Source organism: Coregonus lavaretus (assembly GCF_964263955.1).
Source record: "Coregonus lavaretus genome assembly, chromosome: 12".
Taxonomy (NCBI): domain Eukaryota; kingdom Metazoa; phylum Chordata; class Actinopteri; order Salmoniformes; family Salmonidae; genus Coregonus; species Coregonus lavaretus.
Genome location: NC_139999.1, coordinates 50,643,931 through 50,671,865, shown reverse-complemented (window position 1 = coordinate 50,671,865; position 27,935 = coordinate 50,643,931). Strand labels below are relative to the sequence as shown.

The 27,935-nt window shown below is 43.7% G+C and overlaps 1 protein-coding gene across 1 annotated transcript; it reads right to left on the bottom strand.

Moving 5' to 3' along the window:
- Positions 1-3: 3 nt before the first annotated feature.
- Positions 4-27,935, bottom strand: LOC311138091 (thioredoxin reductase 1, cytoplasmic-like). Its single transcript, XM_084172751.1, has 16 exons — positions 27,264-27,935; positions 27,010-27,070; positions 24,619-24,728; positions 23,483-23,590; positions 22,729-22,801; positions 17,438-17,560; positions 17,184-17,326; positions 16,596-16,711; positions 12,750-12,975; positions 12,106-12,198; positions 11,736-11,812; positions 3,995-4,151; positions 3,523-3,630; positions 2,373-2,468; positions 1,900-2,034; positions 4-1,370 (listed from the first exon to the last, which is right to left on the bottom strand). The coding sequence occupies exons 1-16, from the start codon at positions 27,378-27,380 to the stop codon at positions 1,308-1,310; spliced, it is 1,806 nt and encodes a 601-aa protein (XP_084028877.1). The 5' UTR covers positions 27,381-27,935; the 3' UTR covers positions 4-1,307.

Below are 27,935 nucleotides of genomic sequence, written 5' to 3'. Positions count from 1 at the left end.
AGCTTGCATGTTGACATAACTTTTATTAAAGTCTTCAAAAGATAATCTACAAACAGTGATACCAGTGAAGCAGTCGTTTATACAGTTCGACCGGTGTCACCGCTCAACAACAGTAGTAAGATTGGAATTTATTAAAATACTGTCCTCTACCACATTGGATACATCTTAAATACAAACATAATGCAGAGCAAACGAAACAGCAAGATCAAACTGATTCAAAGAAGCATTCGTTTAATTCTCCACTGTAAACTTAAGATTATGATTTATTTTTTACCATCCAGTACAATTCGTGTTTTATGTATTCATTCCTTGGAAGTCTTAACAGTTCTAGCAGAAAGTGTTTTCTAAAGCAGCACACACACCAAAGATTTGAATGTCGGAGGCTCTTTTGACTTCTCTCACATGCACCTTTTTGGTTAACATTTTGGTAGAAATTGGAACTGGGAGGCGTCTTTAATCTAAGGCTAACGGCCCCGATGTGGAGAAAGGTCGACACCATGAGAAAAGGCTGATTAAAAACAAACATATACATTGCCCCACATTAACCTCAATTATTGATTTTTCATATCTGAGATATTTGATAATACACTTCTGACAATAATGAATGCCTGGAATGTTGATGGCTTGACAGAAGAGACGTAATGACAAAATAAACAATATCTTACATCTACCAAGTAAAAATGACCAGGCGTTTCCACCAAACACTCGATAGGAGTTTAGAGAATTATTGTATCCATTCAGTCAAACTCTGGCTGTGTGCCAGCAGTTACATCCTGCCATACTACAGGAGTCATCATACGTGAGTGTGTGTAGATGTATGTGTGTGTAAAGTGTGTTTAAGTTGGGGAGTTGGACGAAGGGTTCGGTTCACCCCTTGTGCCTTTGGACACAGAGGGACATCGGTCCTAGCCCACCACAGTGACTGGGTTAAGGGCCAGGACGTCAAACAGCGCTCACCCATCCCTAGAGAGGGGTGGTGCACCTCTGAGCAAGACACACAAGAGGCGCCTTGTAAAAGCAGCAGAGTAACCCCGCTGTCTAGTAGGCTGTCCCATAGAACGTAACTCACCTCACCTCATTATCTCGCCTTGTATGTCCACGCTACAGGCCCCCTCAGTGCATCTTTTGGCTCAATCTTTCAGACAGTTAGCCATATTGACCCACTGTTTCCTGAGAAGAGATTGGTCTTGGATGTAGAATTTGAGAGGGAGCCAGGTTGGCACAGAGCTACGAGGTGAGAGGGAGGGAGAGATGGAGATATCTAAGATGAAGAACAGGACAGCCGGCTAAACGAGCAGGGTTTAACCTCAGCAGCCCGCCTGGGTGATGTCACCGCCCGAGCTCTTGGTCACCTCCATGGTGGTGAAGATCTGGAAGAGAAGAAGCAGAACGACCGTTGATCTCCGTGACGTGGTGAGGCGCTGCGACTCGTTCGCAAATTGAAAAACAACCGATTAAAGCTACAACCATAGAGATGGCTAGAGGGGGTACTTGCCACAAAATACTGTGATAACATTAGCCTTGAACATTATGGCAATAGTTACCTGTGGTCCTAACGGTCAGCTGTTACAGTGGTTAGTTTTCCAGCCTTTAGTTGACAATAATTACATTCTTGATTTGATAGGTTCCAAGGTCAAATAACCTGTCGTGGCTCACTGCCAGATCGACTCAGGCAATTAGAAAAAGTTCTGTGAGTTACTTTTTTTGCACCATGGAGGGACTTGCATGTTATACATTCACGTCTACAAAAGCAGTCATAGAAGCGATTAATGGGAAAATAGGATGTGCGCCCTCTATCCATCTCTATGCCTACAACCGATTCAAGGAGGAGAGAAAACGAGGGCAAAAGGGAGCAACTCTCTGGAATGAAACGCGGCCTGCAGCTGCGATCAGTCTTACCTCAGCGCAGGTGGGGTGGATGCCGATGGTGTTGTCCAGCTGCTCTTTAGTCAGTCCGCACTTCATGGCCGCGCCATAGCCCTGCGTCACCTCGCCTGCGTTGGGCCCCAGGTAGTGGAACCCGATCACACGGTCCTGCAGAGAGAGAGTGATGTTACTGATAAATCAAGTGTATAGGTCATCTACTAGTTCATTATGTTAGCCAGACCCTGCAAATAGGAACTTGTATTCTTCTCCAATATGGCTATTGAATTTGACATGTGTGTCCGTTGTTATTCTAAATAGCTTTCAGAAACATGGTGTCAAAGTGACAAGGTATTCACATAGCTTCTTAACCAGAGACAAGGGTGGAAGGTAGGTTCCTACATCAAAATCATTTCAGGTTTCCTGAACTCTATACAGCAAAAGTGACAATTGCAGTATCCATGAATCAAACAGGTAGTCAGGTGAGTTAGGAGAGGGGGGTTTCCTACATTGTCCAGTTTATTGCAGATGATCTTGGAGTAGCACTTGTTGTTGTCCCTGTTGGGGATGGTGAACTCCAGAGGCCAGAAGAGACTGTGGTACACCTACACAGTTAACAAAAGACACATTAAATAAACATACAGAAAGGGCAGCATGTACATGTATGTTTCTGGACTGTCAGAGGGTGGAGTTATAACTAGGGCCCTGTGTTTTGCGCAAGCATGTGACATATTTTATTTAACCATTATTTCAATATTTTTCATCAAACTGGTCCACTTTTTATGTCAGATGGTCCAGCACCATCCTCAGACAATATATTTCATTTAAGGTGCAATTGTCATTTCTGGATAAGGCTTAAAATACAGGATAAAATACTGCTATGTCACATGATTCCCCCAAAACATTCTAACCGCATCAGTCTCCACGTGCATATGTTACATTACGGTGTCAGCAGTGGGATCCATTTCAACACATAATGTAGAGTTCTTCATTGCGGAAACACTAACACCACAACATTAACCTGTGATACGTTAGGCCTATATGTAATAGATAGTAATATACAGTCAGTGGACCGTTTATTAGGTACACCTATCTAGTACTGGTCAGACTGACTGGATGTTTTTTGTTTGTCGCACAATTCTCTGTAAACCCTGGACAATATGAAAAGCCAAGGAGGCCGGCCGTGAAAAGCCAAGGAGGCCGGCCGTTTCTGAGATACTGGAACCGGCGCGCCTGGCACGACGATCAACGATGCTCAAAGTCGCTTAGGTCACTCGTTTTGCCCAGTCTAACGATCAATCGAACAGTAACTGAATGCCTCGATGCCTGTCTGCCTGCTTTATATAGCAAGCCATGACCAAGTCACTAACGGTCTGTAGGAGCGAACCATTTGTGAACCGGGTGGTGTACCTAATAAACTGTATATGATAAGTATCACTGTCTAATAGCTGGCGAGTCAATATCTACATTTAAACTGGTATGCTAGCTAGAATGCATATTGGAGCAGAGCCTGAATGTCAGTTGATATCGTTCCGATGTGTAATATTCAGTGCAAGTGGTCTGGTAGTGTGTGATGTGGCTGTAGTACCACTAGGCTGGAAGTGGACTCTGTGTGTGTGTGTGTGTGTGTGTGTGTGTGTGTGTGGCGTCAGTAGCTACCTCCAAGTTGTCTTGGCCGTACAGCTCAATAGCTTTCTCCTCAGAATGCCCACAGGCGCCATACTCCAGAGGGGTGAACACAGTGGTGGGAACATTTACGTAGTCACACTGCACACGACAACATTCAACCGCAGTTAATAATAACAAACAAGACATGACAATGTACAGTCTGTACCAGGTGGTGTCACATCTGAGGTTCACCAGACAGAATATACTACAGTATGATGATAGAAGCTAGGGAACATTTTTACAGGGTTTTTCCTAGTTTTTACATTTTAGGTGTGGAGCAAAGGCCCCACCATATAACATCAACGAGGGCCAACATTACGATTTTCATTTGAACACAAGCCAATCTTATTAAAGCAGAGGGACAACAGAGCGAAGGGTCATACTGACAAACTGCCATGGTCTATCAACAGAAAAGCACGTCAACTCCCAAGTGGTGAATTGAGGCCCGCTGTCCGATAATTACCTTGAGCGAGGCTCCCGCGTACAGCCGGCGTGCCAGCAGCTTGCCAGCCTGGATGGCCACAGGCGTCAGCTCCCACTTGCCCTCCAGGATGTCTCCGATGGCGTAGATGTGCGGCACGTTGGTCTGTTCCTCGTCGTTCACCGGGACCTTACCGTTCCTGAGAGAGTGGAAGCTTAGCTAGGGTAAAATGACAGGCGACTCACATTTGACTAATTATAGATCCCCATAGAGCCACAAAGGGGCAGTGGAAGAGCCACATGCGGCTCTGGAGCCACAAGTTGCAGATCCCTGGTCTAGACTAATTACGCATTTATGTATGAGAACAGGGTTGCAGAATACATTGATTTTGGTGCCTATTTGATCTTTATTATGCAGCGGATGGATTGAAAAATGTTTAGGGCATCGAGGACACAGAGTAAAGTGAAAGGTCCAACAAGTACATGATGTAGTCAATAACTCCCACTTGATGATTAAGTGGAATACAATTGTAAAGTAAATATTTTTAAATCATTCCCAACGTGCACTCTACATTAAGCTGAGACTATTTGGTGACAATATTCACACTTCGCAAATGAAAAGTATCAGATCTTGTGAAAGACACTCTCAGTGTAATGTGATGTGAAAGAATGTGATGTAATGTGACCATCGGTTGAGAAATGTCTCTATGCAAAGAACTCCGTGTTCCGTGATTTCGAGGGTAAACCAATAAGAGGATGTGTTCGGGTCACACTTTTTACGGTGCATTATTTAACTAAAGGTAATACCATATACAGTGCATTGGGAAAGTATTCAGACCCCTTGACTTTTTCCACATTTTGTTACGTTACAGCCTTAAAATTGTTTTTTTCCCCCTCAACAATCTACACACAATACCCCATAATGACAAAGCAAAAACAGGTTTTTAGAAATATCACATTTACAAAAGTATTCAGACCCTTTACTCAGTACTTTGTTGAATCACCTTTGGCAGCGATAACAGCCTCGAGTCTTCTTGGGTATGACGCTACAAGCTTGGCACACCTGTATTTGGGGAGTTTCTCCCATTCTTCTCTGCAGATCCTTTCAAGCTCTGTCACGTTGGATAGGGAGCGTCGCTGCACAGCTATTTTCAGGTCTCTCCAGAGATGTTAGATTGGCTTCAAGTCCGGGCTCTGGCTGGGCCACTCAAGGACTTTCAGAGATTTGTCCCGAAGCCACTCCTGCGTTGTCTTGGCTGTGTGCTTAGGGTCGTTTTCCTGTTGGAAGGTTAACTTTGTCACAGTCTGAGGTCCTGAGCAGGTTTTCATCAAGGATCTCTCTGTACTTTACTCCGTTCATCTTTCCCTCAATCCTGACTAGTCTACCAGTCCCTGCCGCTGAAAAACCTCCCCACAGCATGATGCTGCCACCACCATGCTTCACTGCAGGGATGTTGCCAGGTTTCCGCCAGACGTGACGCTTGGCATTCAGGACAAAGAGTTCAATCTTGGTTTCATCAGACCAGAGATCTTGTTTCTCATTGTCAGTGTCCTTTAGGTGCCTCTTGGCAAACTCCAAGTGGGCTGTCATGTGCATTTTACTGATGAGTGGCTTCCGTCTGGCCACTGTACCATGAATAATGTGGAAAATGGGAAGGTGTCCGAATACCTTCCGAATGCACTGTACGCCTAAGGTTTATCTGACAGTGACATACTGAATGGTTGTGGTTGGGCTGGGCGATATGGGCAAAATATCATATCATGATACCGTTTACATTTTTCACGGTATGACGGTGTTTGATGTTTTTGAATAATAATAAGTTCTAAATATGCTTTATGAGCAGTTCATAAACCTAGGGTGGCAACAAATTACAATAGATTTCAATGGGGCTTTCTCCAATCTGATTGTTTTATACTGTTCAATCCCCCCCCCAAAAAAGAGAAAAAAAAGCATTTTCTCATTAATTTCTGCATTTCCTGCACTTACCATTTCCACGCAGGGCTGTATGATATCTAGGCCCAGTTAAATTTGTGGAATAATGGAAATAGAATGATTATTCTAATTCTATTGTTGGAATATAGTGGGCAGCACCTTGAATACATTGTTGTTTGACATGACGAACAAATAAGCCAGGGCAGGAACCAAAGTGTTGGTCAGAAGTTTCCAAGTTACATTACCGGTACATGTTCTCTTACCTCATGTAGCTAAGTAACATATTCATGCTTCACCTATTTCTCTCTGATTTGGATGATTCCGTTGCACAAACATGCTTATCTAGGCCTACACCAGCACCAGGCTGTATTAGATAGCCATGTTTGCTCTGACTCTTAGTACATTTAGCAAGCTAGCTAGCCAGCTAACTAGTGATTCGCATTAGTGGCTAACCAGATGTATTTTAGCCACAACTTGCTAAGAAGATATAAACTAGCAGACCGTAAGATACACACAAAAAAATACATACTATTAGTTTGTGTATGTACACTACCAGTCAAAAGTTTGGACACACTTACTCAAAAGGGTTTTTCTTTATTTAAAAAAAAATAAAAAATAAAACACATTGTAGAATAATAGTGAAGACATCAAAACTATGAAATAACACATGGAATCAGGTAGTAACCAAAAAGTGTGAAACAAATCAAAATATTTTATATTTGAGATTCTTCAAATAGCCACCCTTTGCCTTGATGACAGCTTTGCACACTCTTGGCACTCTCAACCAGCTTCACCTGGAATGCTTTCCCAACAGTCTTGAAGGAGTTCCCACATATGCTGAGCACTTGTTTGCTGCTTTTCCTTCACTGCCGTCCGACTCATCCCAAACCATCTCAATTGGGTTGAGGTCGGGGGATTGTGGAGGCCAGGTCATCTGATGCAGCACTCCATAAATCTAATGAATTTATCCTCTGCAGCAGAGGTAACTCTGGGACTTCCATTCCTGTGGCGGTCCTCATGAGAGCCAGTTTCATCATAGCACTTGATGGTTTTTGTGACTGCACTTGTTATTTGAGTGGTCTTCCTCTCCTCCTGCTGCATGCCCACTGTCAATCAAGGAGAGAGCAGTTGCTCGACCACAGAGTCACGAGGACTTCCTTGCCGTTCACTCAGTAGTCTGCATGGTCAGATAGATGCAACAAGATGTTGACATGGTGGTGACATGCTTGCACAAACATCTTCTTGCATCCATCTGATCAACTGCTCTCTCCTTGATTGACAGGGGGCAAGGCTTGTTGGGAAGTGGCATGCAGCAGGAGACGAAGACGACTCATGTAACAAACGGAGTAAACTATAAAAACTGACATTACACACGCCTAAGTTGCATATCACATTTAACAAACCAAACATTGAAATATCGTTATAGAAGGTAGAGTAAAAACCCAAACCAGTCCGTGCATCAATACCGGTATACAGTGGGGGAAAAAAGTATTTAGTCAGCCACCAATTGTGCAAGTTCTCCCACTTAAAAAGATGAGGCCTGTAATTTTCATCATAGGTACACGTCAACTATGACAGACAAAATGAGAAAAAAAATCCAGAAAATCACATTGTAGAATTTTTTTATGAATTTATTTGCAAATTTTGGTGGAAAATAAGTATTTGGTCAATAACAACAGTTTCTCAATACTTTGTTATATACCCTTTGTTGGCAATGACACAGGTCAAACGTTTTCTGTAAGTCTTCACAAGGTTCACACACACATTGTTGCTGGTATTTTGGCCCATTCCTCCATGCAGATCTCCTCTAGAGCAGTGATGTTTTGGGGCTGTCGCTGGGCAACACGGACTTTCAACTCCCTCCAAAGATTTTCTATGGGGTTGAGATCTGGAGACTGGCTAGGCCACTCCAGGACCTTGAAATGCTTCTTACGAAGCCATCCGGGCGGTGTGTTTGGGATCATTGTCATGCTGAAAGACCCAGCCACGTTTCATCTTCAATGCCCTTGCTGATGGAAGGAGGTTTTCACTCAAAATCTCACGATACATGGCCCCATTCATTCTTTCCTTTACACGGATCAGTCGTCCTGGTCCCTTTGCAGAAAAACAGCCCCAAAGCATGATGTTTCCACCCCAATGCTTCACAGTAGGTATGGATGCAACTCAGCATTCTTTGTCCTCCAAACACGACGAGTTGAGTTTTTACCAAAAAGTTATATTTTGGTTTCATCTGACATTCTCCCAATCCTCTTCTGGATCATCCAAATGCACTCTAGCAAACTTCAGACGGGCCTGGACATGTACTGGCTTAAGCAGGGGGACACGTCTTGCACTGTAGGATTTGAGTCCCTGGCGGCGTAGTGTGTTACTGATGGTAGGCTTTGTTACTTTGGTCCCAGCTCTCTGCAGGTCATTCCCTAGGTCCCCCCATGTGGTTCTGGGATTTTTGCTCACCGTTCTTGTGATCATTTTGACCCCACGGGTGAGATCTTGCGTGGAGCCCCAGATCGAGGGAGATTATCAGTGGTCTTGTATGGCTTCCATTTCCTAATAATTGCTCCCACAGTTGATTTCTTCAAACCAAGCTGCTTACCTATTGCAGATTCAGTATTCCCAGCCTGGTGCAGGTCTACAATTTTGTTTCTGGTGTCCTTTGACAGCTCTTTGGTCTTGGCCATAGTGGAGTTTGGAGTGTGACTGTTTGAGGTTGTGGACAGGTGTCTTTTATACTGATAACAAGTTCAAACAGGTGCCATTAATACAGGTAACGAGTGGAGGACAGAGGAGCCTCTTAAAGAAGAAGTTACAGGTCTGTGAGAGCCAGAAATATTGCTTGTTTGTAGGTGACCAAATACTTATTTTCCACCATAATTTGCAAATAAATTCATAAAAAATCCTACAATGTGATTTTCTGGATTTTTTTCCCTCAATTTGTCTGTCATAGTTGACGTGTACCTATGATGAAAATTACAGGCCTCTCTCATCTTTTTAAGTGGGAGAACTTGCACAATTGGTGGCTGACTAAATACTTTTTCCCCCCACTGTATAGTCAAATACGGCATACCGCCCAGCCCTAGGTTGTGGCCATGAAGAATAGAACTGACTGACTGGGTGGGGCTAAGATCTTGTCATCACCAAAACAAAGACAAAGTATTCAACGACGATGAGGATGATTCATCAACAACGACAGGCAAATGATGAGACAACAATATAACCGCAACATGCAACAATTTCAAAATGTTTACTGAGTTACAGTTCATATAAGGAAGTCAGTCAATTGAAATAAATTCATTCGGCCCTAATCTATGGATTTCTTGACTGGGAATATAGATACAGTACCTTAAAACAAAAACAAAAAGTATGAGCGTGGATCAGAAAACCAGCCAGTATCTGGTGTGACCATCATTTGCCTCATGCTGCGCGACAGAGTTGATCAGGCTGTTGATTGTGGCCTGTGGAATGTTGTCCCACTCCTCTTCATTGGCTGTGCGAAGTTCCTGGATATTGGCGGGAAACTGGAACACACTGTCGTATATGTCGATCCAGAGCATCGCAAACATGCTCAACGGGTGACATTTCTGGTGAGTATGCAGGACATGGAAGAACTGGGACATTTTCAGCTTCCAGGAATTGTATACAGATCCTTGTGACATGGGGCGGTGCATTATCATGCTGAAACATGAGGTGATTGCGGCGGATGAATGGCACGACAATGGGCCTCAGGATCTCGTCATGGTATCTCTGTGCATTCAAATTGCCATCGATAAAATGCAATTGTGTTTGTTGTCTGTAGCTTACGCCTACCCATACCATAACCCCACTGCCACCATGGGGCACTCTGTTCACAACGTTGACATCAGCAAACCGCTCGCCCACAGGAAACCATAAAACGCTGTCTGCCATCTGCCTGGTACAGTTGAAACCGGGACTCATCCGCGAAGAGCACACTTCTCCAGCGTACCAGTGAACATTTGACCACTGAAGTCGATTACGACGCCGAACTGCAGTCAGGTCAAGGCCCTGGTGAGGTCGACGAGCATGCAGATGAGCTTCCCTGAGACGGTTTCTGACAGTTTGTGCAGAAATTCTTCACATTTTCATCAGCTGTCCGGGTGGCTGGTCTCAGACGATCCCGCAGCTGAAGAAGCCGGATGTGGAGTTCCTGGCCTGGCCTGGTTACACGTAGTCTGAGGTTGTGAGGCCGGTTGGACTTGCTGTAAATTCTCTAAAACGGAGGCGGCTTATGGTAGAGACATGAACATTCAATTCCTCCAGTCAGCCAAGTCATACCAATTGCACACTCCCTCAAAACTTGAGACATCTGTGGCATTGTGTTGTGTGACAAAACTGCACATTTTAAAGTGGCCTATTATTGTCCCCAGCACAAGGTGCAACTGTGTAATGATCATGCTGTTGAATTAGCTTCTTGATATGCCACACCCATCAGGTGGATGGATTATCTTGGCAAAGGAGAAATGCTCACTAACAGGGATGTAAACAAATGTGTGCACAGAATTTGAGAGAAATACGCTTTTTGTGCGTATGGAACATTTCTGGGATATTTTATTTCAGCTCATGAAACATGGGACCAAACCTTTACATGTTGCATTTATTTTTGTTCAGTATATTTATATAAATCGGATCCGATATCTAACCATGCAAAATAGATCAGGTCTAGAATGTCTTTGGACAGAATATGCGTGTCTGTACCTACAAAAGAGAATATCATACCACTATGAACAACTTCTCAAGTCACATTCAAATCAACAAGTAATTTCACTGTTATTCATTAATAACATAATTACACATTAACAAATAATTAACTTGTGTCAATAAATCACTCCTACACATGTAAACTACTAGTCTGGTTGATACCAAAGCCCTCCTGACGTGGGTCGCTTCAGCCAGCCCCGTAAACTACACTCATGTAGCGAACCTGGTGCACCTTAAGCTGTGTGTGTCAGTCAGCCTCATGTTAAAGAGATTCTCCGGTACTTTTGTATAATTCTTAGCCAGTAGTTCTGAAAGTAGCGCTCACGAGCCAAAAATGGTCCCCGAAAATGGCAAACTACGTCACATATGTGCAGAGATGTGCATTGCGCTCTCTTTTGCTCTGCTGTGTGCAGATCTTGCTTGTTGTCACTCAAATGACGAGGTGCTGAACCTCATTGGCTAGAACTCAAATTGCTAGGGGGCTGGCCCACATGGGGGAAAATGTAAGGAAAATGGCGCAGCACAGCTTCCAGTAAACAGTCACTTTCAAACTAGGGATTTCGTGGCTAATTGAGGTAAGACAGTAATTCTGCATGTATGAACTACACATTCACGCATCCATGTCCTTAAATGCTGCTAGGGACCCAGTCATATGACCGAGGCATATGACTGACTAAGGCGCTCTCACTCATGCGCTTGCTTAATCCCGTTGGCCTAGAGCGTACTCTGTAGGGCTGACCCATTCATAACTGAACCCCATGTTAGGAACACTATGAAAACACTTCTTCCTAAATCAATCCAGTTTACATTATTGGAAAGAGGCCTGAGGTTTTTAGATACAGTTACGTCCCAATGTAACAGCACAAGGGGGTTTCTCTCCTTACAAAGCACAAACACAAAAACTCTTATCCCCACAAAACCCCTCCCTGTCAGTTCACACACACATTCCCACTCACTCCGCAGGCTCTGGTGTGGCAATAGTGCTGAATCACCATGACTGTAGAGAGCCTTAAAGGTACAGGCACGTACACACACACTTGTCTGCGTCTCATTGGTGATAGCTGCGAGGGTGCATGGGCAGATTAATGAAATAAGGGAGCGAATAGAATAGAAGAAAATAAAAGGAATGTTTACTTACTTGGGGTTGACTTTAACTCCGGCTTGATCCAGGCCGATCTTGCCTGTACACGCGTCACGCCCAACGGCTATCAACACCTGAGGGAGGACAAGGAAGTCACCGGGTTAACGGGACCATTCTCCAGCTGTAGCATGTCATTAAAACATACAAATAAAGCCCCGTCATCCCTACAGAGCAAGAATGACTCCAGTTTGCTAACAAAACTTCTTATAGTTATAGTTAAGGCTCAAAGACTGACAATCATGCAGAGTGCCTAATGCAATAGGTTAAAGAACTACATTTGCAGATTTAAGTAACAGTATTGGTTTCATTCATAAGTGAAGATTTACTTTGGCTAATGGGGGTTAAGTGGACTTTACTGCGTACGTACAGTGTTGTATTCTCCCTCGATGGTCTCGTCACTCTCTGTGCTCTTGGCTGTCACCTTCAGCCTCCCAGGAGTGCCTGCCTCCAGCTCCTCCACCTGACATACACACACACACACACACACACACACTTAAAAACAAATATCTTCCATACAATTCATTTTATATCTAGCTACAAAATTCTCTCTATAATACTATAATGGCCAGGGCCGGGTGAACTGAAGGCATCTTTTACTCTGAAAGATCACGTGGTTTTATATTTAGTTCACCTTCACAGGCTAACATCCATGACAGTTAGACTTAAACTGATGACAGGATTCTTCCGATAAATAGCGAAATATTACATAACTTCCCTGATGACAGAGCGATTTAGCCTCAGCATTTCCAAACCATAAAAAGGCCATAAAGCTAGCCCTGAACAGCTGAGTAAAGATAAAAGGGCATAGTAGTAGTACCTTGGTTGAAATACTATTGAAATAATTTCAAACACTAGCTGTGCTTGATTGCGCTTACCTGTTGCAAGGGAACAAATAGAAAAGTCCCATAAGTGCAAACTTTACCCAGGCTAAGGCAAACGTTCAAAGTATTTGAAAGACTTCAAATACCATTTGAACCCAGGTCTGGTAGTAGATCATTCACATTGGCTCACCTTGACGGGGACGTACTTCCGGAGGAACTTGACACCATGCTCTTCCATGTGCTCACCGGCACGGTTGGCCATGTCCTGGTCGAAGCCCCTCAGCAAGATGGAGCGCACCATGACCGTCACGTCCAGGCCCAGGCCCGCAAGGAAACCCCCGCACTCCAGTGCCACGTAGGACGCCCCGACCACCAGGGTCTTGCCGGGGCAGTGGGGCAGCGAGAACAGGTCGTCGCTGTAGCATAGACAGGGGAAGATCAGCCAGAGTAGGGTGCACCTCCATTAAACCCATAATGCTCTTAAAATGTATAAAAACACCACAATTCACCTATTCTTTCTGCGATTAGCAAGTGAAATACCTGGAATGTCTGATTCATTCACTAGACCAGTTCTCACCAACCGGTCGATCTTCAAGGCATTCCTAGTCGATAGCCAAACATTTGTAGAAAAGCCAACGATAAAGCCTTGCGCTACTATTTGTTTTAAATTCATCCTGCATGGTTGGTGGTAGGTGCACTTGATTCAGCTGCCCTGCGCGCCGTGTAAGTGAAGCGTTCCCATTTAGATCCATTTCATTTGTCAACAAAAAAAAAAAAAAGTACAAACTCTGCGGACCCGGTTGGCTAAATCAAGTGCACCTATTGCTGGCCAATCGGACTCGGATAGCTCAAATCACTGTGCCTGCAGCTTCCACAGCAAAGATTGATACTAAGTGAGATATTATCACTTTTAAAACAATGACCAGAGAGAGACTCAAAGAATGTAGCAAAGAGCTGCTGTTTTTATGAGTGATTTCATGTTTAAGTTTTTATTCAAAACTTTATAAACCATAAAACGTGTTTCTCCCTACTTCCACTCTCGCTGCAACCAACCAGCACTGCAGCTGCAATAAATGAGTAGCTAAGGTAGAAACGATACAGGTGGAATAATACAGGTGGAAGACCGTGTCCCCTCTCTCTGAGCAGTCTCACCGGAGGAAGGGAGAGAGCAGGGACTATGACCCTCTGCTGCCCTTTCCCGCCATTTGTTGAGACTAACAATCAGAAAAATCCAGTAAAACAAAAAAGCAAATTTAAAATCATGCTCAGTTTACAACTGATCTATATAGCTCAAGTTTAGAAATATAATATGGTCTGAGAAGAACAATATTGGCAGGCCAAATATGCTGTGATAATGTATTAGGCCTACTGCACAAACCTCATTCTTACAGAACAGTTTTTATTAGGTTAATGTTGCACAGGCTTACATTTTTTAAGTCATGTTTTTTTATTTTTTTATCTGAGTGGTAGACCTCGGCTTGGATTTTGACTGCGAAAGTGACCTAGACTCAGAAAAGGTTGGTGACCACTGCATTAGACAAAATAACTTACATATTTACATTACATTTACGTCATTTAGCAGACGCTCTTATCCAGAGCGACTTACAGTTAGTGAGTGCATACATTATTGTTTTTTCATACTGACCCCATGGGAATCGAACCCACAACCCTGGCGTTGCAAACGCCACGCTCTTCCAACTGAGCTACATCCCTGCCGGCCATTCCCTCCCCTAACCTGGACGACACTGGTTATGTAGTCTGAAATGTGTCTGGGCGTGAACTTTGAGGCGAGTTGACAAGTATGTCCTCTGAAAAGTTATTCTGTCACAAAACAACTATTAGGCATAGAATCTGGTTTAAAGGTACAGATATGGATACCAGGGTCTGTCCCTATGACATGTAGGTTAGCAAAAGCCACCAGCATAAAGGGGTTAATCTTCTAGAAAACCTGTGTTCAGACCGTTGGGAGATTATAGCCTTATTAAATGAGTGACCTGAGATACAAGACCTCCTGTGGTGGAAATTAGATATTTGAGCTCACCTGGGGAGGTTGTGTGTGTGTGTGTGTGTGTGTGTGTGTGTGTGTGTGTGTGTGTGCGCACGCGTTCCAGAGCACAAGCTTAGCTGCAATGATCCACATCCCTTATGTCCATCAACATTTCAACTGCATGTCAGTGTAAGATGGGAATTACCTGAACTTGTCCAATGAGAAACTCGTTTCTAGTTCCGTTGGAAAGGGTTTTACTACAGTGTACTCTAATGAAACCACCTTGCAGTGTGTTTATACAGTGCATTCGGAAACTATTCAGACCGACCTTTTCCAAATTGTTACGTTAAAGCTTACTCTAAAATGGATTAAATAAATAAAATATATTATCAATCTACTCACAATACCCCATAATGACAAAGAGAAAACAGGTTTTTAGAAATAAAAAAACAGAAATACCTTATTTACATAAGTATTCAGAACCTTTGCTGAGACTTGAAATTGAGCTCAGTTGCATAAGATCTATATAAGTTCGCACAGTTGACAGTGCATGTCAGAGCAAAAACCAAGCCACGAGGTCAAAGGAATTGTCTGTAGCGCTCAGAGACAGGATTGTGTTGAGGCACAGATCTGGGGAAGGGTACCAAAACATTTCTGCAGCATTGAAGGTCCCCAAGAACCACCAAGACTCTTCCTAGAGCAGGCCACCCGGCCAAACTGAGCAATCGTGGGAGAAGGACCTTGGTCAGGGAGGAGACCAAGAACCCGATGGTCACTGACAGAGCTTCAGAGTTCCTCTGTGGAGATGGGAGAACCTTCCAGAAGGACAACCATCTCTGCAGCACCACCAATCAGGCCTTTATGGTAGAGTGGCCAAACGGAAGCCACTCCTCAGTAAAAAGGCACATGACAGCTCGCTTGGAGTTTGCTAAATGGCACATAAAGGGCTCTCAGACCATGAGAAACAAGATTCTCTGGTCTGATGAAACCAAGATTGAACTATTTTGCCTGAATTCCAAGCGTCACGTCTGGAGGAAACCTGGCACCATCCCTACAGTGAAGCATGGTGGTGGCAGCATCATGCTGTGGGGATGTTTTTCAGCGGCAGGGACTGGGAGACTAGTCAGGATTGAGGGAAAGATTAATGGAGCAAAGTACAGAGCGATCCTTGATGAAAACCTGCTCAGGACCTCAGACTGGGGCAAAGGTTCACCTTCCATCAGGACAACGACCCTAAGCACACAGCCAAGACAACGCAGGAGTGGCTTAGGGACAAGTCTCTGAATGTCCTTGAGTGGCCCAGCCAGAGCCCGGACTTGAACCCGATCGAACATCTCTGGAGACCTGAAAATAGCTGTGCAGCGACGCTCCCCATCCAACCTGACAGAGCTTGAGAGGATCTGCAGAGAAGAATGGGAGAAACTCCCCAAATACAGGTGTGCCAAGCTTGTAGCATCATACCCAAGAAGACTCAAGGCTGTAATCGCTGCCAAAGGTGCTTCAACAAAGAACTGAGTAAAGGGTCTGAATACTTATGTAATTGTGATATTTTAGTTGTACATTTTTTATATACGGTATTTGCAAAAGCTTGTAAAAAACTGTTTTTGCTTTGTCATTATGGGGTATTGTGTGTAGATTGATGAGGGGGAAAAAACTATTTAATCCATTTTAGAATAAGGCTGTAACATAACAAAATGTGGAAAAAGTCAAGGGGTCTGAATACTTTCCGAATGCACTGTATCTTGTTGTGTTAATTGAATAACCAGGGCTTTCCCCTGGCTGGACAGCAGTCAAATTGGATTGTAGGTTAAATAATGAACACGATCCTCTGCTCAGGTGTTGCTGACGCATGCCAGATCTGGATAGGTATTTTACATATCAGCTACCCACATCATATGTTATAGCAAGCTGGTGCCCGACGGCACAGTCGATGAGGTGGGACGCAACCATTGGTTGATGCATGCAACGTCTGAGCAGGGGAACGCGCCCATAGACATAATGCCTGCTGTGTACTAGGATGGAGGTTGGGAGTGGGGGGGTTGGTCTCACCTGGTGATGCAATACTCTTTGTCTCCGGGGATGCCCAGGTAACGCGGCCTCTCGCCTGTCGCCAGGATAAACTTAGCTGCCGTGTGGAAGGTCTCCTTTCCTCGCTTGTTGGTCGCCTGCGGAGGGGAAGGAGGGTGTCAAACATTCTTCACCGATTTATCTTACTCTCTTACACACTGAAAGAATAGACGTTAAAAGTCACCTAGCGTATCCCCGTCTGTTGCATAAAAACCTACAGTATGGTTTAAATGAATCGATGCATCAATTCAAGGGTGTGGTTTGAAACCATCCACGAGAGAGACATTAGCTACTGTACTACGTGTTGTGATGTGTGTTTGTACAGAGCCATTACATATCTTTGGGGTTTGTTTATGATAAGCCAAGGAACTAACACAGCTAGTTTCAGAATACATTATGCGCTGTGCATCTAAAAAGTTCATACATTTTACCCATTAGAAGACAGTCAAGTATGAAAATGTAAGGCAGTAAATTCAGTATGAAAATGTAAAGGCAAGTCAATTCAGAATGAAAATGCATCAGAAAATAACCATGGTTAGACATTTGCTTATAAATTCATAGGGTGCCCACCTTGATTTTGTGCGGCTCAATGAACTCTGCGTAGGAGTTGACGTAGTTGACGTTCTTGTCGCGCAGCGCCACCCGGTAGCCCCAGTTCAACGAGCCAATGTAGTTGTTCACCGCAGTCTTCATCGTCTCCCAGTTGTGCTTCACTGTGAACCAGACCAGAATGACAAAGTCAACAGAAATGACCACACAACTATCTTTAGTCATTTATTACCCTTACTGAAAAAGTACTCAGCTGGAAGTATTACAGACGCTACCTGTCTCCTCAGGCAACTCCCAGCCAAACTTGCGGGCGTCCTGCATGGAGGTCCCTAGCAGGGCTGTCTGGTGCATCAGCTTCTTAGGGATGCAGCCCACGTTCACGCACGTGCCGCCCAGGCCTGTCCAGGGACATGGACACATACAGAATCACACATTTGAAGATTGCATTTGGATCCCCATTGAAATATACAGACATGTTGCAACTGATAACAGCGGTATTCTGCAAGGTATTTTTATTTATGCTTCGGTGGGATTGTGGCAGTTTCTGTAAGATTGTATGTCTGAAACAACCAAAAATGTTCAGTCGAAGACACGCACGTAATATCATATAACTATCTTCAAAGTAATGACTCGGGATGTCGGGTATAAGATGAAAGCTTCTTTTAGTAATAATACTTGTTCACGCTACATTTCACCACTTTAGATAGTTCAAAACAAAATAAAGTTGTTAGCGCAAGCCAGGCTAATCACTCATCACTTGTTTATAACTGGAGCATTCTCGTTCTCACTTCCTGTTGCAAAGCATTCTGGTACTTGCAGTCAATAGCGTAATCCAATACAACAGAAAGATGGTACATCGTTCTCAATCTCCATCACATTAAATGTAATCCTATTACTACTACTCTGTAGATAATATCTTTAGATCATCTCAACGAATTAACTGTAAATCTTAACTCTGTAACCCATTAAAGTTACCTTATCCTCCCCCCAATAAACAACTGTTCATCTAAATCAACTGAATAGGTCTCAACAAAGTCCCTGAGGTAGTGCAAACTGAACATGACCTAACTAGGCCATCTCGGCCTGGAAAAAGTTACTCGATCTTCCCTAGTTTCCAGGTTTGTCTGGGTGTCATCTTCTCCGATGAGTGCAACGTCACCCACTTTCAGTGGGGTGGGCTGTGGTGTGTCACAGTGGTGTGCTGACTAAGTCCAGCAAGTAGTCTCTTCGCCAGCTATTCCAGAAGCTGGTTACAAGTCTCTGCCTGTACTTCCATCTGCATGTCATGTCCTCCTTGTTGAGCGTCAGTCGGAAATAGCTTGTGCGGCAGAGGTTTTTACCCACCAGGAAGTGGGCTGATGTCAAGGACTTGTGGTTAATCCACTTCATTGTACTTGAAGGTCAGAGGCCTAGAGTTTAGGATTGCTTCAACCTGTCAGGACTGTGCACATTACATTTACATTTTAGTCATTTAGCAGACGCTCTTGTCCAGAGCGACTTAGTAGTGAGTGCATTTTCATATTTTGTTTGTACATTTCTTCTAAGTTGAGCGAAGCTCTCCCGAGAACTTTTCTCAGGCATGTTTGACTGATCTGACGAGTCTCTCACAGAATCTGCCCCATCAGGCTGCTGGCTCTCCAATTATCCTCCAGGCAATGCCCCTTTCTGAGAAGAACTACAAGAGTTGTGGGATTGCGTTCTACAGATTCTACAAGTCCTGACCACCTCTCTTGAACATTTTTGCATTGTCCGAATAGATTACTTTGCATAATCTTTTGAAGATTAATCTTCAGACCTAACATGAATGTCTCTTGACTGATCTGAGACCAGATCTACATCTACTGCTCTGGGTACAGCACAAGTGAACAGCGCAATGTTGGAGTTCTTCACAGAACCATTTGCTTTCACGTAGAGCGGTCCTGCAAGATCCACATCTGTGGTTATTCTGTCTTTTGGTAAAAGCACAGTGACCTTCTGTCCAGACTTTGCTTTGAAACTCTTGCAGACTGTGCATCTAGCCACAGTGCTCTTGACTAGCCGTCTAGCACGCAACAGCCAGTATCTGTCTCTGATTGCACTAGAATGTCTCTTACTCCAGAATGCATCACCTTCTCATGATAGCACTGCATCAGTTTTTCTGAGTATCTGGGTTTGCTGGGCAGAACCCATGGGTGCTGCCCTCTGAATGGAAAGTTGGACTGTTGCATTCTTCGTCCTACACCGAGTAGTTCTTTCTTGTCCAGGAACGTTTTCAGTTCTTTGATTTTACAGTCATTGTTTAGGTTTTTTCCTGCCTTCGGTAGTTTGATCTCCTGACTGAAACGTGTTACTTTGAGACAGTACTTTTCTGCTTCAAACAGTTTGTCAGCAGTCAGTTCACCTTGTGTCTGTGTTTGTATAAGCATTGGCTATGAATCTCTTTATCCAGGCGGTCACTCTGAACACTCTTTTCAGTTTGCTGTACCCTTCGAGCTCCAACACTGGTTCAGTGATGTCTGTGTCATTTGCAGTGACCTGAACAGTGACCTGGTGACTGGACTTAAGTTCTTTGTTCACCTCTTCCGGAACCTTGTCATCATCAGTTTCCTCTGACTGATCGCTAGGTCCGTTCCACCATAAATGGCTCTGAAGTTTTGAACAGTTCGTCCTCCTTAGGAAGATCGGCTGGGTTTGTTTTCCCTTCAATATATGTGACCATGACACTCGGTTGGTCAAGGACTGGATCTCTGTCACTGTTTGCAACAAACAGTTTCCATTTCTGAGCTGAGCTGCAAATCCAATGCAGCACGATCATCGAGTCTGTCCACATTCTGATCTGTGTTTGTACCATTTTCAGTGTGGTCATCAGATTGTTTGCTAGTCTCGCTCCAATCACAGCTCCCATGAGCTCCAGGCGTGGCAGCATCATTTTCTTGAGTGGGACTAGGCTTGTCGTTGTTTCTCCGTTTTGTGTTTCACCTTGCAGGTAAGCTACTCTTGCGTCACAGAACATGTGTGGTTTCCTGGTGTGGCTTTTCTGCGGCTACATGTCTGTTCTACACCACCTTGGTATGGCAAGCTGGTGTAGTTCTGAACACCACTGTTGCCATTCTAGTGTCAAATCGGGAGGCAACTCTTCGTCCAAGCAGAGTCCCATCTCCCACATTTCCTGGAACATGCACTTGATTCTGATGGTAAAGGGGGTCAGAAAGCTGATAGGGTCGAAGATGCGTGCAAAAGACTGCAAAACGCTTCTCTTTTTGTTCTCCTTTTGCTTTAGAATGCTCAGTAGCCGTCTGAGGTCAATCAAATTAATCTGTTTCTTGTTTCCACACTAAGCCTAACACTTTCAGCACTGCTCCGTGTGTTCCTGCCCCCAACGTGTGGTCAGTTGTCGTACTCTCCTCCCATTTTGTTTTCAGCTCAGGAGAGTCATCCACTTGCAGAGGTCCATGCTTGCAGTCGATAGCATTTGCTTTGCAGTTGTCACATAGTTAGCCTTTCCAACATTGTGTGAACTTGAAATGAAGTAATCTACATAGAGTGACTCAATGTCCCTCTACAACTTCTGGTTGTTCTGTTTTGTATTGTTTCAGGTGCTTCCTGATTGTAGCTGCGAGCAAGAATGGACTTGGGGAAGCTCCAAACACCACTCTAGTCATCATCAGCACACACAGCTCCTCTTCATTTTCTCAATTTGGTGACCCACAGGAATCTCTCGGCGTCGCTGTCTCTCTGCTAGGGATATCTGCAGAAAGGCTTTCTTGATGTCTGCCATGAATGCGATCTCGTGCAGTCTGAACTTTATCAGAACGCTGAGCAGACCTGGATTGATGCGTTGTCCTTGGGCACATCCTCTGCCATATCCTGTTGTAGGTAGTCCTCCACTACTGCTGTACAATGTCACATCCTTCTTCAGTCCTTTCCTCAGACCTTCAAACCGTTTCATGGCGATTCTGTAGTTGTCTCAGGTTCTAGATGTTTTTGTTCTCATGGCAACTCCACATGGTATAGTCCTTAATTGGTCCTACACCGACCATCCAAAGGTGCTCTCTAAAGCAACTAGCATCTGTCAGTCTCTCCACTGTCAGACACTATCTGCCAGTAGTAGTCTGCTCCTATCAGGACAGAGAGTTCAGGATCGTCATCTCCTGGAAAGTCTGCGAGCTGCAGTCCTTTCCCTATTGAGCTCATGTTGAATCTGCTCACCAGGAACCTTCCTCAAGGCTGTGCATCTTTTAGTAATAATACTTGTTCACGTAATATTGTACCACTTTAGATCATTCAAAACAATAAAAGAAAGTTGCTAGCACAAACCAGGCTAATCACTTAATTGGTATTCTCATTCTTTCATTTCCTGTCGCAAAGCATTCTGGTACTTGCAGTCAATAGCGTAATCCAATACTAACCAATGATACAGAAAGATGTACATACACTATCTATACAAAGTATGTGGACAACCCTTCAAATTAGTGGATTCGGCTATTTCAGCCACACCTTTTGCTGCCAGGCGTATTAAATCAAGCACACAGCAATGCAATCTCCATAGACAAACATTGGCAGTAGAATGGCCTTACTGAAGAGCTCAGTGACTTTCAACGTGGCACTGTCATAGGATGCCATCTTTCCAACAAGACAGTTCGTCAAATTTCTGCCCTGCTAGAGCTGCCCCGGTCAACTGTAAGTGCTGTTATTGTGAAGTGGAAACGTCTAGGAGCAACAACGGCTCAGCCGCGAAGTGGTAGGCTACACAAGCTCACAGAACGGGACTCTCGAGTGCTGAAGCGCATAAAAATCGTCTGTCCTCCGTTGCAACACTCACTTCCGAGTTCCAAACTGCCTCTGAAAGCAACGTCAGCAGAATAACTGTTAGTCGGGAGCTTCATGAAATGGGTTTCATGGCCGAGCAGCCGCACACAAGCCTAAGATCACCATGCAGAAATGGTTTGTTGAGATCGGTGTGGAAGAACTTGAGCCCTGACCTCAACCCCATCAAACACCTTTGGGATGAATTGGAACGTCAACTGCGAGTCAGGCCTAATCGCCCAACAGCAGTGCCCGACCTCACTAATGCTTGTGGCTGAATGGAAGCAAGTCCCTGCAGCAATGTTCCAACATATAGTGGAAAGCCTTCCCAGAAGAGTGAAGGCTATTATAGCAGCAAAGGGGGACCAACTCCATACTAACGCCTATGATTTTGGAATGAGATGTTCGGCGAGCAGGTGTCCACATACTTTTAGTCATGTAGTGTAGTTCTCGATCACATGAAATGTAATACAATTACTATATACAGTACCAGCCAAAAGTTTGGAGACATATTCTTGGTTACTACATGATTCCATATGTGTTATTTCATAGTTTTGATGTCTTCACTATTATTCTACAATGTAGAAAATAGTAAAAATAAAGAAAAACCCTTGAATGAGTATGCGTGTCCAAACTTTGACTGGTACTGTATGTCAATAATATATTTAGATAATCTGAATGAATTAACTGTAAACATGAACTTGGTAACCCATTAAAGTTAATAAAATGCTGGTTGAAGAAGAGTGACACATGAGGAGTACGCCAGGGAAGCCCTACTCACCCCAGGTGTTCCCTTTTGGCGTGGGCATCACATAGTCCAACACCATCACCTTCTTCCCCAGCATCGCTGCCTCCTATCCCAAGAGAAGCACAAGAAGGCAGACATCCATTTAGACAACTTGATTAAAGGTACTCAGCGATATGCAGAAAGTAAACAGCATAGTGGGTCAATTTCTGCAACAACTAAGAGCGTTGAAGCGCGAGGCTCAACTTCTCCGCTGTTTTGGTGCCCTGGCTACTACGCGGTGAACAGCGCGAAGCCAACCCGTGCACATGTGCAGATACTGTGTGTGACTGTGTGAAAGCGAAGTCTTGCATCTCGCTCATCTCAATATCTGCGGTGCTGCTCGTGGCAACTTCATTTCACAGAGTCTACCTTTAATACAACCACAGGTCGACTAGCTCAGCTTATATGGTTAGTTTCATCGCTGCTATGATGACACATCAGAAATCCTGTGTCTGAAAACATTACTAGCAGTCATATCCTTGCTCCCTCCATCGTAACTTCCTCTCAAAGCTCTTTAGAGGAGAAGGTTTGAGGGAAACCTCAGATCCTCTCCTCCAATCCGTTTTGAGAGGAATTGAGGAAACAAGGACAGGGGAAGCAAGGATTGGATGGCTAGTAACGTTTTCAGACACAACCCATGATAGCCGAGACTAGAGCCTTCCTTCAAGGGCCTCAATCCTAGTACACTAGAAAGGTGCAGGCCTGGAGTTATGCTTGGTTTGAGATGCATTATCTGGGAGGCTCTCACCTTTGAGCAGGCCAGGCCTCCCGATCCGCCCCCGATGACGATGAGGTCGTACTCGTAGACCTCATTCTCCCCGCACAGTAGCTTCTGCAGGATGCCATCTTTGTGGGCCTGGGAAGAGGAGGACGACAGGTGGTCAGCTACCATTGTGAAAACAGCATTAACCCAACAAAATTGTGCATGGCTGTGAGGTTATTCTACATTCAATAGCGATGCCGACACCATTCATACCGGAGAGGGCATTCTTCATGCCACATAAAATGCCTTCGACGGAACTAAACCAGCATTTTCAAGATAAGGGCAGGAGACAGAACGTATGTAAATTTAAGGATAATAATACATTATACACTGAAGGAGAATGTGTTGGTGGCTTCAAGTGAAACATAAGCTAGTGTGTCATGCTGACAAAGTGCCACCTTATGCTAGTCCCCTGTAGCTCAGTTAGTAGAGCATGGCGCTTGCAACGCTAGGGTTGTGGGCTCGTTTCCCACGGGGGGCCAGTATGAAAATGTATGCACTCACTAACTGTAAGTCGCTCTGGATAAGAGCGTCTGCTAAATGACGTAAATGTAAATGCATGAGCTAATTGCAGCTCAGTGCAGAGGGAAGAGGAGACTTTTGGGTGTTCTTAAGTAGCCATTTTTATGTAAATAGACGTTTGGCAGTGGTATCAGGCTCTTAACCACACTTGACCCAAATAGATCCACTCAACCCTTGTTTCTGGGAAATGGACAAAGACACTTCAGTAATATTACAATGCAATTAAAGCCTGTAGTGGGCATCATTTACCACATGCTAAAATGCAAGGGGAACCTATGACATCAAATGTAAATGTATCTTTCTTTGCCAAAACCTGACATTTTAGCAGAAGTTTGAGGTATGGGCTCAGCTGGTACAGCATGGTGCGTGCAACGCCAGGGTTGTGGGTTCAATTCCCACTCGGGACCAGTATGGGAAAAAAGTATGAAAATGTATGCACTCACTAAGTCACTCTGGATAAGAGCATCTGCTAAATGACTCAAATGTAAAATATCAAAACAGGATAAGCCCAAGATTCTAAAAGTTGGTGGCATTTGCAAAAACACGAGTGAAATGACAATGAAGTTGTTCTTGAAGTCTTACACTACAACGACCCATACCTGCATTGTTTTGTCACAGCCGCCAATGTGGGTTTTGTTGACGAAGACATTGGGGACAGTTTTCTGCCTGGTCATCTCAAGCAGCAGTTCTTGATAGTTTGATCCATCCTCTAGACACAACAGTTAAGAGATGTTAGCAGAGTAGCAGCTAAATGTATATGAAATTAACCATTCATCCACTGCTCCTTTCATATCTCTGACATGTACACTAGGGTCATATACATGACATTCATACAAACAGTACATGTATAAACATTACAGATGTCCCCGACAAAATAACAACTTGAAACAATGTATCAACTATTAACTTGCAACATTAAAAAAAATATTCTGGGCACTCAGTTTCCTGTACCAGTGAGCTCAGGACAGACACTGCTGTAGGCTATTTGCGCAAGGGATAAGAAGTAATCAGGTAGGCCTATCTTATGATGTTTCCACTGGATCAGAGCATGACATTTTTCCCTTTCACACTGAGTGGTTATCGAAAGGGAGAGAGCTGGAAAGATTTTTCAAATACATTGAGGATATATTGTCATTCTCAATTATGTAAAAACAGACTTTGTTTGGTTGCTGTTTGAGGTGAAGAAAACATTACTTTGAGAAGCTCTACACCGCATTAGTGGTGATGCGTTAAGCCAATCAGAAATAGTATCAGATCCCCAAAATGGGCACATTTATATGCCTATATTTGTGCACAGGCCAGGTAGCCTATAGGCCTACTTCTAGGCGTAATCAGGTGCGCGTCCTTACTCAACATTGACAGGAGCGCTCCAAACAAAAGACAATGACTAAATTGACAAAACTTGTAAATGGAATGAAATAAATCAAAACTTGTGTTGCATAGGTTGTGCGCTCTGCAAACAACGTGTCCACTCCGACAATGAGAACAGTAAAAGACTGGAATAATAATATATTGAATGCATTAACAGAAAATAGCATAACACAACAAACATTGTAGATTAGAAATTATAGGAATGAACAGTAAATGTAATACTGGTGATATATGTAATGTGGAATTGATCAAATGCAAACAATCAAATGCAAACAATTCACAGAATGAACTTATGAAACAATGAATGTGCACAAATTGGCGAGAGAGAGCGCATTCTAGAGAGAGACGTGCATTGTGCATTTTAGCCACACCTCTTCTTCTTGGCCTGTGTCATCCCCACGGCCTCTGCAATCGATTAGTCTCCGCAATGGATTAGTTCACTGAGATGGTTGCGAATAAGACCGGTGTCTCGTGTATCATAAAAATATATATACACATTTGTAGTCCCCTGTAGCTCAGTTGGTAGAGCATGGCGCTTGCAACGCCAGGGTTGTGGGTTCGTTTCCCACGGGGGGCCGATATGAAAATGTATGCACTCACTAACTGTAAGTCGCTCTGGATAAGAGCGTCTGCTAAATGACTAAAATGTCAATGTAAATGCTTCTACTCAACTAAAACAAAAATCTTGCACGACCAACAGCCAATCGACAAAACAATCGACTAATTGGGGTCAGCTGTAATAAACATACAACATACATCAACTTCAATTCTAAGTGCTGGTAGTCGGTTCAGTCTGATGTAAATGTACTTTGGGTCTGTTCTGCAAACAAACACAGTTTGTTTAAATACACTGCATACTTCAGTACTGGCAATCTTTTCTAAGTGTATTTGCCAGAGCAATTTATGTAGTGCCCAGTGTGTATTTATACCAGAACAGCTGTGACTGGTGAGTGAGAAAATGGCCAAGCATGCAGAGGATCGAGAGATGGAACACTGCCAGATAGATCAAGGGAGTGACTCAGCACATTTTGTGGTGGCCCATTAGAAACATTGACAGTGCATTCTGTGGTAAAACATTAACATATTGACTATGCAAGTAAAAACCATTTTAATTTGTGAAAGGGCACCCATTAGCCTCTTTTTACATTCTGATCAACCATTAACAACTGAGAAATATCAGATAATGCAATAAGGAACAGCTTTAAGGTGAACTTGAGAAAAAAAGATGTTACTACGATAACAGGTCCTGTACATATTTTTTATGTTTCACCATTCAAAAAGACATATTGCAAATGTGTGTATGGTCCATCAACATTTCCCAAGTACACTTAATTTACTAATTTAGCCCTTGCACTTGAGACAGTCCACACTGACTGAGCGACAGTATAACCAGGCAACTGGTCAGGAGGTGTGGACCTTTAGTAAAGTACTACTCAATACCTTTTGAACTTCCATTGAAGGCAATTTGCTAATTCAATGATATCCCAAAACGTATAGCCAACTTTACTGAGGCTAGAAAAGTAGACCTCATATAACGAAGAGAACTACATGTCAGACGTTTGAATAACGGCCTTCCAAGAAAGACGCTTGCCACCACTTTCCTGTGAACAATTCCTTACCAATTAGATCCAGCTCCACCACATTGCAATTCACGTTCAGTTCCTTGAACAGATCCTTCACCTGGAAAGCAAAACACATATGCTGCTTGAATCCCGTTGTTTTATCTTCGCTGGATTATCTATCTAGTGTGGTACTGTAACGTCAGTCATTTACAACTGTCTTGAGAAGCTAGCAAGTAGCCGGCTACCTACTAACTAGCAAGCTAGGTAGGTAGGTAGACACAAAATAAAAAACACAAATATTTTGGACTTACTTTCACACAAAATGGACAGTAGCTTTTACTGAATACCAACACTTGGTTTGAATCAATAAGCGCCTGTATCCGAGATTTTAGTTGATTCCTCCCAGTGTCATTGTCGATGGGAGGCATTTTCGGACGATTTCTGCCTGGCTTGCCTCCTGGTAAGCTTCAATTTGTGGAGAGAATAGCCAAACTCCCTCCAACACGCAACCTAGCTGTTAAACGATGACCCAGCAAGTCCAATTTCTTAACTGGTTGTCCTTGCGAATCACAGATAGAGAGAAACTACCTTGCTAGCTAGATATAATTCCAACAAGTCAATTTTTACCCTCATGTCGTTTCAGCGCCCGCCCGGTACATCAACCCCGCGAAATGTCTTCAGTAAATCTTGTTTAAGAGGTCAAAGAGGAAGAGCCGAAGCGAGAGGGTTTACTCCGCCCAGAATCTGTCCACGTCAAGCAGATCATTCATTATTAAGCAAGTGAGGAGTTTTTGTATTTTATAAATTCGGATTAATATCACGTGTATGGCAATGAGAGTGTCGATTTAGTCAAGATAAAAATTAATAGCTATTTTCGTAATGCTTAGGTTGTTACGAGTGTACTGTTTATATCGGAGTTGTCCCTGTTGAAATTATTAGTATAGGCATATTCATAACGCTAGCGTAGCATCTCATTCTTCACT